At 41.7% G+C, this 17227-nt stretch overlaps 1 protein-coding gene across 4 annotated transcripts in view; it reads left to right on the top strand.

The window, feature by feature from the left end:
- The window catches only part of DDX31 (DEAD-box helicase 31), a 69001-nt gene that overhangs the window by 30662 nt on the left and 21112 nt on the right, over positions 1 to 17227 (top strand). For 3 of the 4 annotated variants that reach the window (XM_038374965.2, XM_043498802.1, XM_043498803.1), the window contains 3 exons: positions 833 to 972; positions 9873 to 9954; positions 15489 to 15600. In XM_038374965.2, the coding sequence (XP_038230893.1) occupies positions 833 to 972; positions 9873 to 9954; positions 15489 to 15600 (334 nt within the window). The remainder of the gene's footprint in view (positions 1 to 832; positions 973 to 9872; positions 9955 to 15488; positions 15601 to 17227) is intronic. The other variant, XM_043498805.1, reaches the window with a different exon arrangement.

Genomic DNA, 17227 nt, shown 5'->3' with positions numbered 1-17227 from the left:
GCCAGTGGGATTTTTGCCAAAGGGTGCAGATATAAAGACTAAAATGGGCTTTGGTCGTTGGGTTTTTTCCAAGTAAACTGCAGAGGGCTTACTTCTAAGCAGTATCTCTGTGCGTGTTGGTTTTCCAGGAAGATTGGGGGAGGACGTGTCCCAATTTATAGGACCTGATCCTACAAATTGCTGAGCACCTTTAATGCCCATTGAAGTAAATGGGCATCACTGGTTTATTACTGGGGGCTTAATCAAAATGTTAATAGTGTCTGATGAGTAGAGATGAAAAGACAATTGGTCTGTATTCCACATCTACCTCCTACATAAAGAGCTGTACACCTGTACTTTGCCTATGGTGGTTTTCTGCTGAGTAACTGGCACTGATTCACTTTAAATAAACCAGAGCAATTTAGCCTGACTTTGAATTTGAATCCTTCTCCTTTCTCCTGGCAGCTTTCCTCCCAAATGTACTGCAGGCAGCTTATTGCTCTGTGTGGGCAATCTTGTTTTTTTAAAAAAAAGGCAAACAGATTACTGACAAGCCTGTGTAGAAATAAAATTTAAAAGGTGAAGAGAGACATTGAGATGGGGAAACTGTCCTATTATCTGAAACTTGGCCAATGTGTCACATTCTCATGTCAAAACCCTGCTATGGCTGATGAGGCTGAGCTGAGTGATGGTTCCAGGGATCAGTCTGATGGGTTCTTTATAAACAGCCCCTTTCTAAGGAAGGTAAGGCACCCAGATCCTCTCTAGGTTAATAGACGAGGTGCCTTGTTTATAATTAACACCACCGTGTTCTGTTAATTCTTCCTTTTCCCTCTTATGTTTCCTTTTGAAGTATAACGCTCCAGCTTCGCCTGCGGAATACGTCCACCGAATTGGGAGGACGGCTCGGATTGGCTGTCATGGGAACAGCTTGCTCGTCCTGACTCCTTCGGAGGCAGAATATGTCAACTCGCTGGCTTCTCACAAGATTAAGTGAGTCAGAAACCTGAACAAAAGTTTCAGCTCATCTCAGCTAATTAACCTTCCATGGCACTTGCAGAGGGACTGTGTCTTGTACAGGTTTTAATAAGAGTTATTAATTCTTGTGCTTCAGGACTAGCCACAGAATGGCAAAAAGAGGGAACTAAAATCTATAAAATCCTCAATATGACAAATGTACTGTGTGGGGGATGGCAAGGAAGGGAGCTATTGTGCACAGTTGTTACCTTTAAAGCCCTGTGTTCAGACCTTGCCTACTGGAGGTCACAAGTCAAGTGAGCATCTCTAATGGCTACTGGACACTTGTCCACGTTGTCAGAGTTCATGCTGTCTCTTCACCAGAGATCCAGGACTGGCATAACTGGGGAGTTGCAGGTCACAGTTGAGAGAGTTCGCCAAGCCGTGCCATATGTTTGGGCTCAGGATTGCAATAGTAGAGACTGTTGCAAGTCCTACTTAAGAGAGGCTGGTAGAACTGTACAGGGTCCCGGCACTGGGATGGCATGAGTGTTGCAGGCTAAAAGTGAGGTGTATTGGCAAAGCCTGAGGAGGAGGCTTCAGTAGCGCTTGCCGGCTCTGGCTAGTCAAAGAATATGAGAGTATGGCTGAGGAAGGCCAGACAGGCGAGTAAGGATGCCCAGAGCCTACATATGGATGGTTGTTCGGCAGTCCTTATGAAATGAGGTCTTAGTTCTCAATGGACAAGCGTCTACGTCACAAAACCCACCACCCTGTTAGTCCCTCTCTCGGCTCCCTCCTGAATAAAACCAAGGATGAACATGTCATAAAGACCAAATTGCCTTCTGACCCTTAGAGGTGACCCAACATGAGGTACATTGAGGGGTGGGGGAAGTTTGCACTGCCTGTGCCTGCTTTGTGTATAAATAGGAGTTCTGTGTCTGGGAGCTATCAGTCCTGAAGTTGTTGTGAACACTAAAGTCTTCCTCACAATTTAGGAGGGAAAGAGCCTACCTCTAACTAGGGACGTGCTAATCACTGCTGCTTTGGAGCACTCTTTACTCTGCCCCCATGTCCCAAACCTCTTCACCAGCCATTTGGACGTTCACGCCTTCCTGTGCTCCTCGTATCAACGTCTCCTGTCGTTCAGAACAACAGCCAAGTCACATCACTGCTGTGCTGCCCCGTAAATGGTGACACACAAATGAACTGGCTTTTATTTTGTGTGTGTGTGTGTGTGTGTATATATGGGGTGGAGCTGCCCAGATTCTAGTTTAGTTTTGGATTCTTGAAATAAACTAACATTGGCAACAAATACCAGATTCTTCTAGGCAGTGAGCCATTGAGTGGTCTAACAAAGAGCCATCCATCATCCCAGGAAACGATCTATTAAGCAGACGCCAGCAAGATATGGAGGGCTAAGCTGACAAGTTGTTTTTTTTTCCTTCTCTTCCATGTAACAAGTAGCACCGACATTTTAAAGGTGAAATCCCACATTATTATGAGTTTTTAACTCCAGGTAGAAAGTTTGTATTTTTGCCTGTGTGAGAGAAAGAGGTGAAATTGCATGTGTTTTGTTTTTTTACTTTAATTTTAATTAGCAAAGTTTCAGCCTTTTGGGTATTTTTGAGACGTTTAAGGAGCAGTGTCTCCTGAGCCTGCTAGCAGTTATAGCAGCTAAGGAGACCTCTTGTTGAGCTGGATGCTGATCATTGGGTGTCCTTAGATGTTATGTCCCACAGCTTGACCAGAGGAGGTGTTTGTGAATGTATTTTAGCCCTTCTGAAATCAGTACAGCCAAATTACACTGAGTATATTGTCTTATTTTTCAATTTAATCCTCATAATAAAACTTGCTTGCAATAGGATTACGGGCCTCTAGAAGAGTGGAGTGTAATTCACCCACAGTTACCTGATCAGAGAAATGTGTGGCTAATTGGGACAGGCTGGTGGTTTGGGTTGTATGTAGTGGCATATCTAGTTCTCTTCCAAATCATCGTTCCAGTGTATGTGAGGGGGCAACAGGCTAGAGAGGAGTGCTGATGGATTACCGAAAAGATTTGGAAAGGCAACTTGAAGCTCAGGGCAGCAAGTGCCATCCATACAAATTGCCACCACACTTCATAAACTGAGCATTACGGTGATAATCCTGACCATTTAAATTAGGGTAGAGGGCAAAAGACAGCAGGCGCTGGACTGCCATGAGAACTTTTATTCCTGGATCTTCTTTGTATCTTTCTATGAAGCCTGCATAAGTTGTCTATGTTTGTGGTTTGTTTCTTTGCTTAACTGAAAATATGCTTTTAATTAAAGTCCTGATGAGTTTATCGGTATGTAAAATAGTAGGTAAAATGTGTTTCTAGGAAGACAAAGCACAAGACGGGTCACTGGAGTTTTGGTGTAAATTAACAGCTATGCTAATTTATGCCAGCTAAGGATCTGGCCAGGAGGATTTTTTCCTCCCCCAGTGGGCATTGGGTTTAGGTTCAGAACTGTTCACAGTCATAAATAATCAGAGCAGATGCAGCATGTTCCTGAATGAAGATCTCTTTCAGAATTAGGAATGATTACCTTTCATTAATTTTCACCTGTACCTGAAGTCATTATTTGGCTTCTAAAATCTCAGAGCAGGGTTAGCCTTTGCCAAAACGGTTCCATTTTGGCTTTGCTGAGAACAGTAATACCCAGTGGGTTCAGGAATGCTGTATGGTTTCCTTTGCAACTTTGTTTTCTTGCTTTGCGTAATTTAATGTTACGTTTTCCCTCCCTAGCCAGAAATTCTCTCTCTCTCTCTCTCTTCCCCCCTCCCTCCCTGTCATTTCTTATGTATTTCCCTCTTTTTTTTAAGGTTAGATTCCAAAATGGTCTGCCTCAACCCTGTGTGTAACTAAAAGATTTTCCTTCAAAGGAAGGAAGCAAGAAGTAGAAGAAAGTCGGCGAGATATGGATATATATATATATTTTTTTTTCCTTATGTCTTTTTTAGTTCCTTCAAGTGTAATCTAGCCGCGCCTGCTTCGACAGCCATCAGATAATTTCTTTATCTCTTAACGGCTCCCTAACTAATTTATGAAGGAAAGCGCATCCACGTGAAGGCACGAGTCATTCCCCCCATTTCCCCTTTGCATGATGCTCCCCGCTGTGAACTGAGTTTGCATATCTATAAGGCTGTGAGCTGGCAGCACGCCAGGAGAGAGGAGCGGGGTGACATATCTCAGGCAAATCAATGTCAAAGGCTTGACATGTTCATTCATAGCTTTGTCAAAGCAACCTTTGGGGGTATGGGGAGAAATGCCTTTCTCTTGCTTAAGTGGTTGCCATTTATGTTTTAATTTACCATTATGCTTTTCAAAAACAAACAGAAAAACCCTCGGTTGTCTTTTTATGCTCCATTTCCCTTCCTTCCATTCCCTTGCCTCCCCTTTCCTTTCTCTACCTCTACATTCTCTGTGAAAGAATCTTCTCTGTGCAGGATTTCATAGCTGTATAAAGGATGATGCTTGCATTCCACGTAGGTTGGGATCTTGGCCAATGCAGAACCATAACTCAGAACCCTTTGGACCGAATCACAACTTCTCTGGACTGGCTCTGCTCCTTCCTTGGCATGTCATGAACTTGATGTTTCAAGAAGTTGTGTTCACCTCAGTTTCTTTAACTGGGTAGGACTGAAACATCAGGGATGGTGTGGTACTGCAGGTCATAATCAAGGTTCATTAGCAGAACTGTAGAGGGAAGCTTTCCCATGTACCATGCTTGCATTTAGCAGGGTGATTTAGCGAATAAATTGTGGAGCTGTCAGTATTTACTCTTGGGTTCTATTCCTGGTTCTGCCGTTGACTCCCTGTGTAACCTGGGAAAAGTTATTTAACCTGTCTATGCCTCTTTTTCCATAGCTGCAAAATAGGTCGCTACTGTTATCCCTGTCTTGCAGGGTATTGTGAGTATCGAGATCAATTCCTATTTGTAAAGTGCTTTGAGATCCTCAGTTGCAGGCACTGAAGTGCAGAGTATTGTTTTTATTAATCTCTGAATTCACCAAATTTAAGAAAACAAAAAATAATACCTTTCAGAATCCTTACATTCCTATGATAACTTTGATCTAGAAAGATTCCTAAATAGTGGTCCAAACTCTGCTCTCCTGTAAACAGGTATAAATCCCTAGCAACTCTGTTTACTTTGGTGGAGCTACTTTGGCTTTACATCAGTGTAACAAAGAGAAGAATTTGGTCTTTTGTATAGAGGGATCCATCTACCCACCTCTGAATGTAGCCTCTTGGAAACCCAGGCCCCATCCTTCAAACATTCATGCATGGGCTTTACTTTATGTATTACAACTGGGAGTAGAGAGCAACACATCCAGTTAAAACGACAGGAGAAATTGAAGTAGACAGCATGAAAATAAACACCCCTTGCGATACTTGGCTATGAGACCAGATTGTCTCCTTTATTTCAAAAGGATCCATGAGATTTTTAATGATCACAAACAAGCAGGGCATTGGTTTTACACGTAACCTGAAAGAGATGTTGAAGTTTCACTTTTTTGACTGTGATCCCAGAAAGGAAAGAATATAAAGTCTTAGGGCTCGTATTGAAAATGGCTGCTGAGGCTATGTCAGACTTGGTGAGTGAGCTTATCCAACAGGGAATCTAGGTCCAATCAGCCCTAACCCAAGTAACATTGCAATCAGTCGTAATGATTGCAAGATCTTGTGGGAAAGGGAAATAACTTGGCTGGGAAATGGATGCTGCAAGCTAGTAAAACAAAGTCCTTTACAGTGTTTTGTTTTGCAGGATGGTGGGGGATGGAAGAATCCTGGTGATCCCACTCTTTTCCCCTAGCCTCTAGATCCTTTGTTGCTGTCACCATCCTTCTGGGTGAAAATAGACTGATTTTAGGAGCTCCTTAATCACGTGACGAGCATCATTGCTGAGTGACAGTGAGGCTGCTTGGTCCCTACTCCAGAGCTGTATAGGCTGCCTTTTATAGAATCATTGAAATGTAGGACTGGAAGGAACCTCGAGAGGTCATCTAGTCCAGTCCCCTGCACTCATGGCAGGACTAAGTATTAACTAGACCATCCCTGGCAGATGTTTGTCTAATCTGCTCTTAAAAATCTCCAACGATGGAGGTTCCATAACCTCCCTAGGCAATTTATTCCAGTACTTAACCACCCTGACAGTTAGGAACCTACACTGCCCTTGCGGCAAGTTAAGCCCATTGATCTTGTCCTATCCTCAGAGGCTAAGGAGAACAGTTTTTCTTCCTCCTTCTTGTAACAACCTTTTATGTACTTGAAAATTGTTATTATGACCCTCTCTCTCTTCTCTTCTCCAAACTAAACACACCCAATTTTTTCAATCTTCCCTCATAGGTCATGTTTTCTAGACCATTAATCTTTTTTGTTACTCTTCTCTGGATTTTCTCCAATTTGTCCACATCTTTCCTGAAATGTTGCACTCAGAACTTGACACAATACTCCAGTTGAGGCCTAATCAGCGTGGAGTAGAGCAGAAGAATTATTTCTTGTGTCTTGCTTACAACACTCCTGCTGATACGTCCCAGAATGATGTTTAGGTTTTTTTACGACACTGTTGACTCGTATTTAGCTTGTGATCCACTATGACCTCCAGATCCCTTTCTGCAGTACTCCTTCCAAGGCAGTCATTTCCCATTTTGTATGTGTGCAACTGATTGTTCCTTCCTAAATGGAGTACTTTGCATTTGTCCTTATTGAATTTCATCCTATTTACTTCAGACCATTTCTCCAGTTTGTCCAGATCATTTTGAATTTTAATTCTGTCCTCCAAAGCACTTGCAACCCCTCCCACCTTGGTATCGTCTGCAGACTTTATAAGTGTACTCTCTATGCCATTATCTAAATCATTGATGAAGATATTGAACAGAACCGGACCCAGAACTGATCCCTGCAAGACCCCACTCAATATGTCCTTCCAGCTTGACTGTGAACCACTGATGATTACTCCCTGGGAATGGTTTTCCAACCAGTTATGCACCCACCTAATAGTAGCTCCATGTAGATTGTATCTAGGTTGACTTGCCTGCCTGGAAGTAAGCTTTGTGTGTTCCAGTGGAGACTTGGATGCACTCCATGCCTTATTGAGCTGGGGAATGATATGATGGGTCTGTATGTTGACCCGGAGTCTTCCACATGGCAGCATTAAGCAAAAGAACTTGGCCAAAAAAATCTGTTTGTTACATTTAGAATTCTGTGATTTAAAAATAAAAGCCCCTCTATGCTTTCACATGGGCACAGAGTTTGCTAAGGTAGAAAAACATGGAGGAGCAACTGCATAATATGCCAGAAAAAAAATTTTGGCCCTCAAATTTTCCTAGAATTTTGGTTTAATTCTTAATACAGTACTGTTCATACAGCCAAATATTGGTCCTATTGAAGCCAATGGAAAAACTTCCATTGGCTTCAGTTAGCACAAGATATGACCTATGAATGCTTATACCTGCTTTTCAAGCATTTGTTTTTCAACACAATATTTGGGCGAGGGGGTTGTTAATATGTGGGAGAAAACCTTTCCTATTCTAGAGCTAAACACACTCTGCCCATGAAGGCTGAAAATGCTCCATCTCAAGTTCTCTAGTGTTCTGAGGAGTCCACCACTAAAACAAGGAAAGATGAGACCTAATAAAAAATAAGCAAAAAGAAACAAAAAGAAAAGGAGTACTTGTGGCACCTTAGAGACTAACAAATTTATTTGAGCATAAGCTTTCGTGAGCTACAGCTCACTTCATCAGATGCATTTGGTGGAATGCTGTAGCTCACAAAAGCTTATGCTCAAATAAATTTGTTAGTCTCTAAGGTGCCACAAGGTGCCTTTTCTTTTTGTGAATACAGACTAACATGCTGCTACTCTGAAACCTGTCAAAAAGAAACACTTTCTTTTCTGGGAGGGGGGGAAAAACCTTTCTTGTGTCTCAAAATGTAATTGTAAATCGGGAGTATCCATCCAGCAGGTGTGTCTCATTTTGTAAATTGGACATATCCATCCAGCAGGTGTGTCTCCAGTGGGGTCCTGCGGGGGTTGGTTCTTGGCCCTATGCTATTTAACATTTTTATCAGTGACTTGGAAGAAAACATAAAATCATCACTGATAAAGTTTGCAGATGACACAAAAATTGGCAGTGGTAAATAAGGAAGAGGACAGGTCACTGATAAAGAGCAGTATGGATCACTAAATAAACCAGGTGCCAGCAGAGAATATGCATTTTAATACAGCTAAATGTAAATTTATACATCTAGGAACAAAGAATATCGGCCATACTTACTGGATGGGGGGCTCTGTCCTGGGAAGCAGTGATTCTGAAAGGATTTGGGGGCTATGGGGTAACTGAGTAGGAGAAGAGAGGCTATTTTACCTCTATATTGGGCATAAATGCGACTGCTGCTGGAATACTGCAACCAGTTCTGGTGTCCACAATTCAAGAAGAATGTTGATAAATAGGAGAGGGTTCAGAGAAGAGCTGTGAGAATGATTAAAGAATTAGACATTAGAAAACATGCCTTATAGTGATAGACTCAAAGAGAAGGTTAAGGGGTTACTTGATTACAGTCTATAAGTATCTACTTGGGGAACAAATATTTAATTATGGGCTCTTCAATCTATCAAAAAAGATGTAACACGATCCAATGGCTGAAAGTTGAAGCTAGACAATATCAGACTGGAAATTAGACAGTATGAGTGAGAGTAATTAACCATTAGAACAATTTACGAAGGGTATTGGTGGATTCTCCAGCACTGACAGTTTTAAAATGAAGATGGGATGTTTTTCTAAAAGATATTCTTTCAGAATTATTTTGTGGAAGGTCTGTGGCCTGTGTTATACAGGGGTCAGACTAGATGGTCAGAATGGTCCCTTCTGGCCTTGCATCTATGAATTTCTCTCTCTCATATATATGCACACACAAGTGCACAAACTCAATTCCTTTCTTTTACAGGTCACCTTAATGTTTATTAAGTCCTTTGAGATCGTCCAGGTGTGTTAGAAGTTCATAGTCTTATCAATTATTACTGTAAAACTGATCAGTTCAAAGTTACTGAGGATAGGAACCATATGAAAACTTTATCTGGTACTTTTTCCATAATACACTAATATTTCCCAGTTACCCTGCTTCTTTTCTCTAAAGCTAAATTAATAATTTTCAGTTAAACCTTAAAATTGGAAGTACTAATTATTGAAGACTTTATGGTAGGTGAGAGCCAAGAATGTTCCAATGAACTACAGTGTTCTTCACTTCCCACCCATAGCTACTGTTATGTTAGATTCTGCACCATTAAAGTGTGTGATAGTTTTGCCCTTCAATTTAATGGGAGCAAGATTATGGGTGAAATCGTGGCCTTATTGAAATCAATATAAAAAACTCTCATTGACTTCAGTAGGACAAAGATTTCACTCCAGGTCTTCAGATATCTCCCAGGTTCCGTGTCCGTTATGGCAATGTTGTAAATTGTGTCTGAAGTGAGACTTTTTGGGAGTCAGAAGCACTATAAAAACGTATCGGGCATCATCTCAGGCTGAAATTTTAGGCGTTGGTCCCTTCTACCCCGCTTTACCATTCTGTGGGGTTTTTGGGATCACTGGTTATGTCTGATCCCCTTGGTGAAGAAGCGAGTCCACTTTTGTAGGCTATGTCTCCACAGCCATGCCCCTAGAAGTTGCGCAGTGTAGCTGCTGTTTGTTGGCTCCCCTGCCGACAAAAAACTTCTACCCCAATAGAGCGGCGCTGTTCGCACTGGCACTTGTCACGGCAAAACTTTTGTCTTTTGGGGGGCGGGAGGGTTTACAGCTCTGAAAGACAAAAGTTCTGTCATTCAATTGCCGGTGTAGACATAGCCATATAGAAAGCATTGTCTTTGGGAAAAGAGGAGACATTACAATTTTTTTTTTCTTTTCTGCTGCGTCAGTGTCTCTGAGATGAAGATGGAGGATATTCTGTCCAGCCTGATGAAAGATGATCGTTTCAAGGGGCGCCAATGGGGAAACAAGGTGAGCAAATGTTCTGATTCGGAATTGCTTAAATTTTCGTTTCCTAACCAAGCATGACAAATAGGATTTTCCTTGGCTCGGTTTCTTCAAGACAAGGGATTAGCAAACCTATGATCTGGGCAGTGCAAAATGACAGTTGAACCTTGCTATTCCACACTTCCCTAATCTATGTTCCTTGAAAGTTTTGCCCCAAAATGTACCTCTACAATACTCAGCAAAGATTTCACAGCAGGTCATGCCGTAACGAGGGCTTTTATGGCAAAGAAACTGCCATACAAACCTACTGCAGACCATTAGCTAGCAGATTCTGACATATTTTAAGTGATTACAAACTACACAACAGTCCTCCAAGTAAATAAACATTTTTTGTGATGCATTCTCCAGGCTTTTTTAATCCTCACCTTTGTTTGCCCAAGGCCTGATCCAAAGCCCATTGCTGCAGATGGGAGTCTTTCCACTGACATTGGTAGGCTTTGGATCAGCCCCTTCCTTGCTCATTCCCAGAATGTAGGCACTTGCAATGGATCTCTCAGTCATTAGAGCAAATTGGAGAGTACTGCTGTTTAAGAGCCCAGGTCTTAGCTAGAATGTGAGTGGAAGTCAAGCATTATCCAGGTTTGTTTTTCCACTCGCTCATTATTTTACCAATTCACTCGTTCCCTTACACCACCCAACAGTCTTCAACTTGTCCACTGTCTTCCAGTGTCCTACTGACTGCTCTGTTGGGAACTGTGTGTGTTCCCATGGCTTTGAAAAATAATCATCCTTCTGTTATGCCATACATCTTCTACAACGAAGATCTGTAGATCATCTGACATTTCTATTCAAAACCATGTATTTCTGTCCCTTTGCTCAAGTCAATATATAGTATATACTTTTTTTTTATTTTCTGTTGTATGTTGACTGGAACAAATCCTTATTGTTCAGGAGTGTGGACTGTAAAGTAGTCTAACAAATACATAGTATAAAGGCTTCATTGGTGTGAGTTTGGGATTGCTGCATTCTTTAAAAATGACCTAACGTACCTCTTCTGTGCATAAAAATGTCACCACTTTGAAGTCCAGTATCCTTGGAAGCAGGGGCATGCACAAGGGGGGACAAGCAGGGGCACACCTCTTCCAAAAGTGATCATATTTTATTCCTGTCTATGCTCCTGCCTAAAAGTAAGCTTTGTGTGTACTGCTGGAGACTTGGAATCCCCTTTCAACGATTATAAAACTCCCAATTTCTAGCCCTGCTGGCTCTAAAGATGTCCTACTTTAAATTGGCACTGGCCCAGGGCAGAATATAACCCATCTTGGGCCAGTGTAATTGTGTTGTCTGGGAAGAGAAGATCTTTCTCTGGAAGGTTTTGGTTTGGTCTTTCAATTGCAGCTGTTTTGAAGCTTGTGAAAATCCAGGGCCATGGTGTATTGAATTGAGAACATTCAACATTCAAGACAAGGGATTAGCAAACCTATGATCTGGGCAGTGCAAAATGACAGTTGAACCTTGCTATTCCACACTTCCCTAATCTATGTTCCTTGAAAGTTTTGCCCCAAAATGTACCTCTACAATGCTCAGCAAAGATTTCACAAAAGGTCATGCCATAGTGAGGGCTTTTATGGCAAAGAAACTGCCATACAAACCTACTGCATTTGGTAGTATGACTGAGGGCTCTCAAATCAATGGCCACTTTTGAAAACATTGGCCTTAACAAACTCTTCGTGCCTCATTTTCCCCATCTGTAGAATAAGGCTAACCACACCAGAATAAACCTATATTTGGAAACCGGTTAGTATTCCCATTCATTACTTGTGGTAGTGTCTAGAGAACTCCATTATGCTAGGTGAGGTACGTATAACAAAAAGATAATCCCTGCCCCAAGGAGCTTGCCAATCTAAAGTTGAAATCCTGGCCCTGTTTAAGACAATGGAATGTTTGCCATTTAATTCAGTGGAGCTGGGATTCACCCTAACTGTGGGAAGTTGGTGGTGCTGCCTGACACAGGTTTAAAAGACTGTGACCAAAAGAGGAAATATCTTGTTAAGGGAATGTCCTGAAAAATTGAATAGGGATGAAACCAATGTAGTTCTATGGATATTAAATAGGATTCTATAGACATTACTCTTTAAAAGCCTATAAAATGTAATAGAGGATGCAATCCTTTCTATGGCAGCCTGTAGCATTCTGTATCAGGGATCTAATTCTCTCTCAGATTCTATAAGGTGATTTCTAAAAGGTCTATGGAAAGGTTATCATCCCCTACTAAATGCTATAGGACTTCTCCATAGGGCCAGTACAGTGAACGAGGAACAGAATAGACTGTGTGTGGAACAGACAGCAACTGCAAGTTTTAATTTCCGCTTGTTATGAAGGATCTAACCCAACCCAGTCATGACTTTGCTACTTGCAAGTTACAGAGTTCTCTTTACCTTATCAGCTCTCCACACATGGAGTCATGTATACGTGAGACTTATGCACACAGGGACTTCATTATAATGCTTTTCAGCTGTCACCACCTTGACTGAAGTCCATTATAAATACCCCTTTGGAACACACATTTTTGGGCTCCTGTGAGCAACTGGGGAGTGAGCTGAAGTGCCTGTAAAATGTATATTTTATATTTAGACACATAAAATATATATGTAGCTACATCTGTTCACACACCTACAAAGAGAATACATTTGATCTTTCAACTTTTATGGGGGGAGGGGTAGAAAAAAATACCTTTATGAGTTCTAGGGACTGCAGGAGGATCAGAATCAGCCAGGCAAAAAAAAGTTATTAAAACAACATCCTTCATTTTGTTTTCAAGTATCACAGAAGCAGGACATGTTATGGCCTCACCCTTCTTTTTTTAACCATAAGAACATCCCTCCTGTTCTCGTTTCTATTAACCCTCTTCCTTAATGAACTTGGAGATTTCCAATATCCTTCCCCTCCTTCCAAAAAAAATTCCAGTCTTAATAGACATACGTTACTCTCTTACGAAATAGAGAATCTATCTTTTTTTTAGCCTGCTTGCTTTTTTTTTTGTGATGTCACGAAATGCTCAAATAAAATTAGTTGCTCCTTGTGTATATTATTATTTATTAATTATGTTTATTATGGCAGTGCCTATGGACCAACCAAGAATGTGGTCCCATTGCGCAAGGCACTGTACAAACGCAGAGTAGTAGAAGCTTTCGTAAATGAGGCGGAGTATGTAACATACGCACGCGCACACACGCACACAGAGTTTAGCATCCGTTAGTTATAGAGGTTAGTTCCACTAACTGAGGCAGTAAATATATCTAGAAGGAGAAACAACCAAGCAAACCAATACTGCAATACATTATCTTTTGGGCCTTGGCATATGGTAGAAGGGCCTCGGATGTATTGTCTCTCTGATTTGAACAGGGATACTCTCAGGAATGAGATTTACTCGGGTGTGTAAAGGATGCAGACTTGCTTGTAGCTGCCAATCCACTCGTTTTATCTGTCCACAGCCTCAGACAGTGGTGTATGGTGGGTTGTTTGTTTGTTTTTACAATGCTCGACCATGAGTCAATTTTAAATTTAGATTTTTTTTAAAGACCAACCTCCCTGGAAGGCAGGAATCAAAACCAGATTTCTTCATGCCCATTAAAGGGCAACTTTAAAATGAAATCTTTCTGGCGGGGTTGAGGGGGATAGAAGAGAAGGAAGGAGAGGAGGGAGGTAGCTGTTTTCTAAGTACATTATGTTTTCTTCCATTTGCTTTTTTTGATTTATTTTTCTTGGGCTGACCTCACACTTTGGAAATTTTGCACCTAGTTTTTATCCCTCGTTTTAGTCTTACTCCTCCCCTCCCCCCCCACCAGCAAGAAGAGATGCCTCATTTTGAAGCCTAAAGGGGGAAATAAGAAAAGTCCTTTGTAATATATTGCCATATTATCACTAAATCCCCTGACAGTTGTGACACAGAAGCAAGTCACCTGTCACTTAAGCTTGAGGTCTCTTTAATTTTCTCCTGGAATTCGCACCAGGCTGTCTTTAATTTGAGGCCTTTATTGGAATTCTGAAACCTTTCTGCCTCCCCAGCGCTCAGATCTATTCTGAGTGCTGTTACAGAATGTATACAATAACCAACAGAGGGATTCGGAGAGGGCTGAAGCGCTGTTTATTCAACACTCTGGAGGGATTTTCGTGCTTATTCGGTCCTGGCTACCCGGCTTTCAATATCGCTTTGACAACTGTTATGCCCTTCTCATTAATTTTAAACAGTTAAAACACAGGAAAAAGAGAAAAAGTTTTCATTATTAAAGTGCTTTACTTTTTAATAACAGAGGATTCTGTCCGCCAGGGGAAAGGGCAACCTCGCTAATTTCACATTCATATTAAAAAACGCCGGGAAGGTGACACTCTCTGCTGCCTGAGAGGCTTAACAAAAGAAAAGTGGGGAGGGGAGAGAAAAAAAAGTTTTATGTTTCACGTCAGTAGAAACTTGATAATGACAATGACAAATGTCCGCTTTCGTGAGGTGGCTCCACTTCTGGCATATTATATCCTTGCATGGACCCTCAACTGCGAAATAGCTCATCGGATTAGTTATTGCTAATAATTCAGTTCTCCATAGGTGTAAGCAGACATGACGGCATTTAAGTCAGCCTTGCACCCTGTGTCACCAGGAGTGAATTTGGTCTGCTGTGCTTTGTAGCTTGGAAATTATATAGAGATCTTTTTTTTTTTTTTTCCCCAAAATCCAGTAAAATGATTAGATCCCCTTGTCTGCCGTGCACAGATGCAATATATGGGACAATGGTTGATGCATGGGAAAGTGCAGAGACGTCATTGCATAAAGGGGCTCTCTGGAAGGAAGTGAAGAGGACGCTTAGGGTTCAGGAAGGAAGAGATTGTTCGTGGTCTAGGAAGACAGTAGGCCAAGAGTGGAAGAAAGAAGTGGAGAGAGCAGCTTGGATGGAGGGTCCTGGGAAGTAGATGGGAATGAAAAAGGAAGTGTAGGGAGAGGAAGATCAGTGAAGACGAGAATAAGGAGCAGGAAGTTGATGGGGAATGAGAGAGAACGAATGTGCGGGGGTTTAATTCATTGTCCTAGGGTAGGACTGGTTATATGGATGGATGGAAGGATTGATTTACTCCCTGTTTTACTGAGCATAACATCATTCTAAAATGCAAGAGAAAACTGGGCCCAGTGATGTCAGTCTGGAGTAATGCCACTGATCTGGATGGAGTTATTCCAGACTGACTCTGCTGTAACCAAGATTGGAAGCTGAATCGGTGAATCCAAAGTGGCTGCTAGCAGGAGAGGGGGGAAAACATATGTGAAAGGTGTTAGAAAACACAAAATTAAACCTGATTTGCTCCCGTCACGAAGCAGTGCTCACTGGTTGCTTTAACTTTAACATCTTTATCTATACATATTTTTTTCCCTAGTAATATTGAGAGGATTACCTTCGTTGGCCCCGGGGTGGTTACTGTGTGATTTTACTGTTATTAAATCTATTCTAAACTGCTTCATTATTCCTGACTCAAACTCTGTCTTTCCTCTAATCCTCCCACCGCCCTCCTAGAAATCCCATGGCATGAACCCCCAGGAAGTGCGGGAGCGGGCGACGGTCTTGCAGACTGAATTTGAAAATTATGTGCACTCCAGTGAGGGAACTGTCCGGTGGGCAAAGAAAGGTCAGTAGGTTTCTTTAAACTTGTTACCGAATGGCTGATACAAACTGAAAGGGTTCCCCTCTGATGGGGAAGTCTTTGAGGGAAAGGCCTAGCAGAAGCATTTGGGGCCAGTGTCTCCAAGGGGGTTTGAAATGGAAGCAGAAGGCTTTATAACGATATTAAATGTTAATATCTTATTTTCACGTATTATGCACAACTGAGGTTCAGTCTTGGCTTTCATTAGGATTTGCATCTAGGCGGCTCTGACCCGGTCACGTGAGTGTCTAGGTTATGTGTTACAAGGGGAAGGTCAGAGGCAACCGGCTAACCTCATCCTGGTTGTAACTGCAATGAATCCATTGTTTACACCAGGGGTGCATTTGACCCAGTGAGACAGAATGTCTTGGAAGAAATGCCTCGCAGCCCTCAGCCAAGGATATATTTCCATTTGATGTGTGTGTACATGTGTGCATGGAGGAAAGCACACCAATAGCAGAAGAAGCACAATCACTGATAACTACAATTATTATTGAATCTTTATGTACAAATCTGCTGTTTCATCTTCTGTTTTTGCCAGGTAGGATATGTAAAGTATGGTACAGAGCAATGCAGTGAGTTTTTACCATCTATACCTAGATTTGAGAATATGGAAGCGGGACAGGGGGCAACAGATTGCATCTGCTCTAGGGGAAAATTACCAGGGGAGTGGCCAGAGATGCTGTACTGATGCACTGCCTCCTGGCAGAAACCAAACCAAACAATATGAACTGTTACAGTCCTCCTGTTCTGCAAGGCTGATCTGGGGCACAGGGGAATGTGCATGCAAAAACAAAGTACCTGTTGTGAAGACAGTGTCCAAGGCAAATTACTAAGTGTTACCCAAACTTAATATTGGATGCCTTTTCGAGGACCCCAATCCTGCACCCAAGGAACTGAACCATCTGTGCTCTAGGGTAAATGTATAACTAGATTGTTTGTTTTCCTTTTAACCTCTTCCTTCCATCTACTTCACCTCCTGGTCAATTTCTTCCCATCTCACTCAGGTACGGACTAAATGTTGCTGTCCTAACTTTGGTAGAATTCCCATTGGCTTTAGTTCTTCAGAACTTCCCATTGACTTCTAAGAGAGGAGGGTTCTTTATGAATTCACTCTGTGTATTGAGTTATTAACAATCTGAATCATTCTTACCAAAACAAAAAAGCCACAATAAAAGCAAAATACTTTCCTTGTGGATGGTAATGTCTGCCAGAAAAGATCATTGTGTTTTAAGGTACGAATAAAGAAAATGACCACAGAGCACCATCTTGTAATGGTACATGCTGGGGAGGGAGAAGATGTGCCCAATATATAATGGAAATTCAGGATTCAAGGCTGTTGTATTTAAATTTAAGACAAATAGCTGTGTCTGTTGCCAACAGAGCAGAGGTGCTATTTTCTGAATGTCGTGCTACCTTCTTGAGTAAGGGTATAGTGAAGGAATCATGCTTAGTAATAGATCTTCCTACCCTAATCTAATTTGTACATTTCAAATGGCATGCATCAAGATGATGATGAGCAAGGAACTGGGAGTCAGAATTCTAGAGTTCTGGTCCTGACTTTTACTTTGGGCATGTCATAGAATCTCTCTCTGCCTCATTTTCTCCTTTA

Source organism: Dermochelys coriacea, chromosome 16 (genome assembly GCF_009764565.3).
Source record: "Dermochelys coriacea isolate rDerCor1 chromosome 16, rDerCor1.pri.v4, whole genome shotgun sequence".
Taxonomy (NCBI): domain Eukaryota; kingdom Metazoa; phylum Chordata; order Testudines; family Dermochelyidae; genus Dermochelys; species Dermochelys coriacea.
Note: the sequence above shows the minus strand (reverse complement) of the source record. Positions and strands in the feature narration are given on the sequence as shown.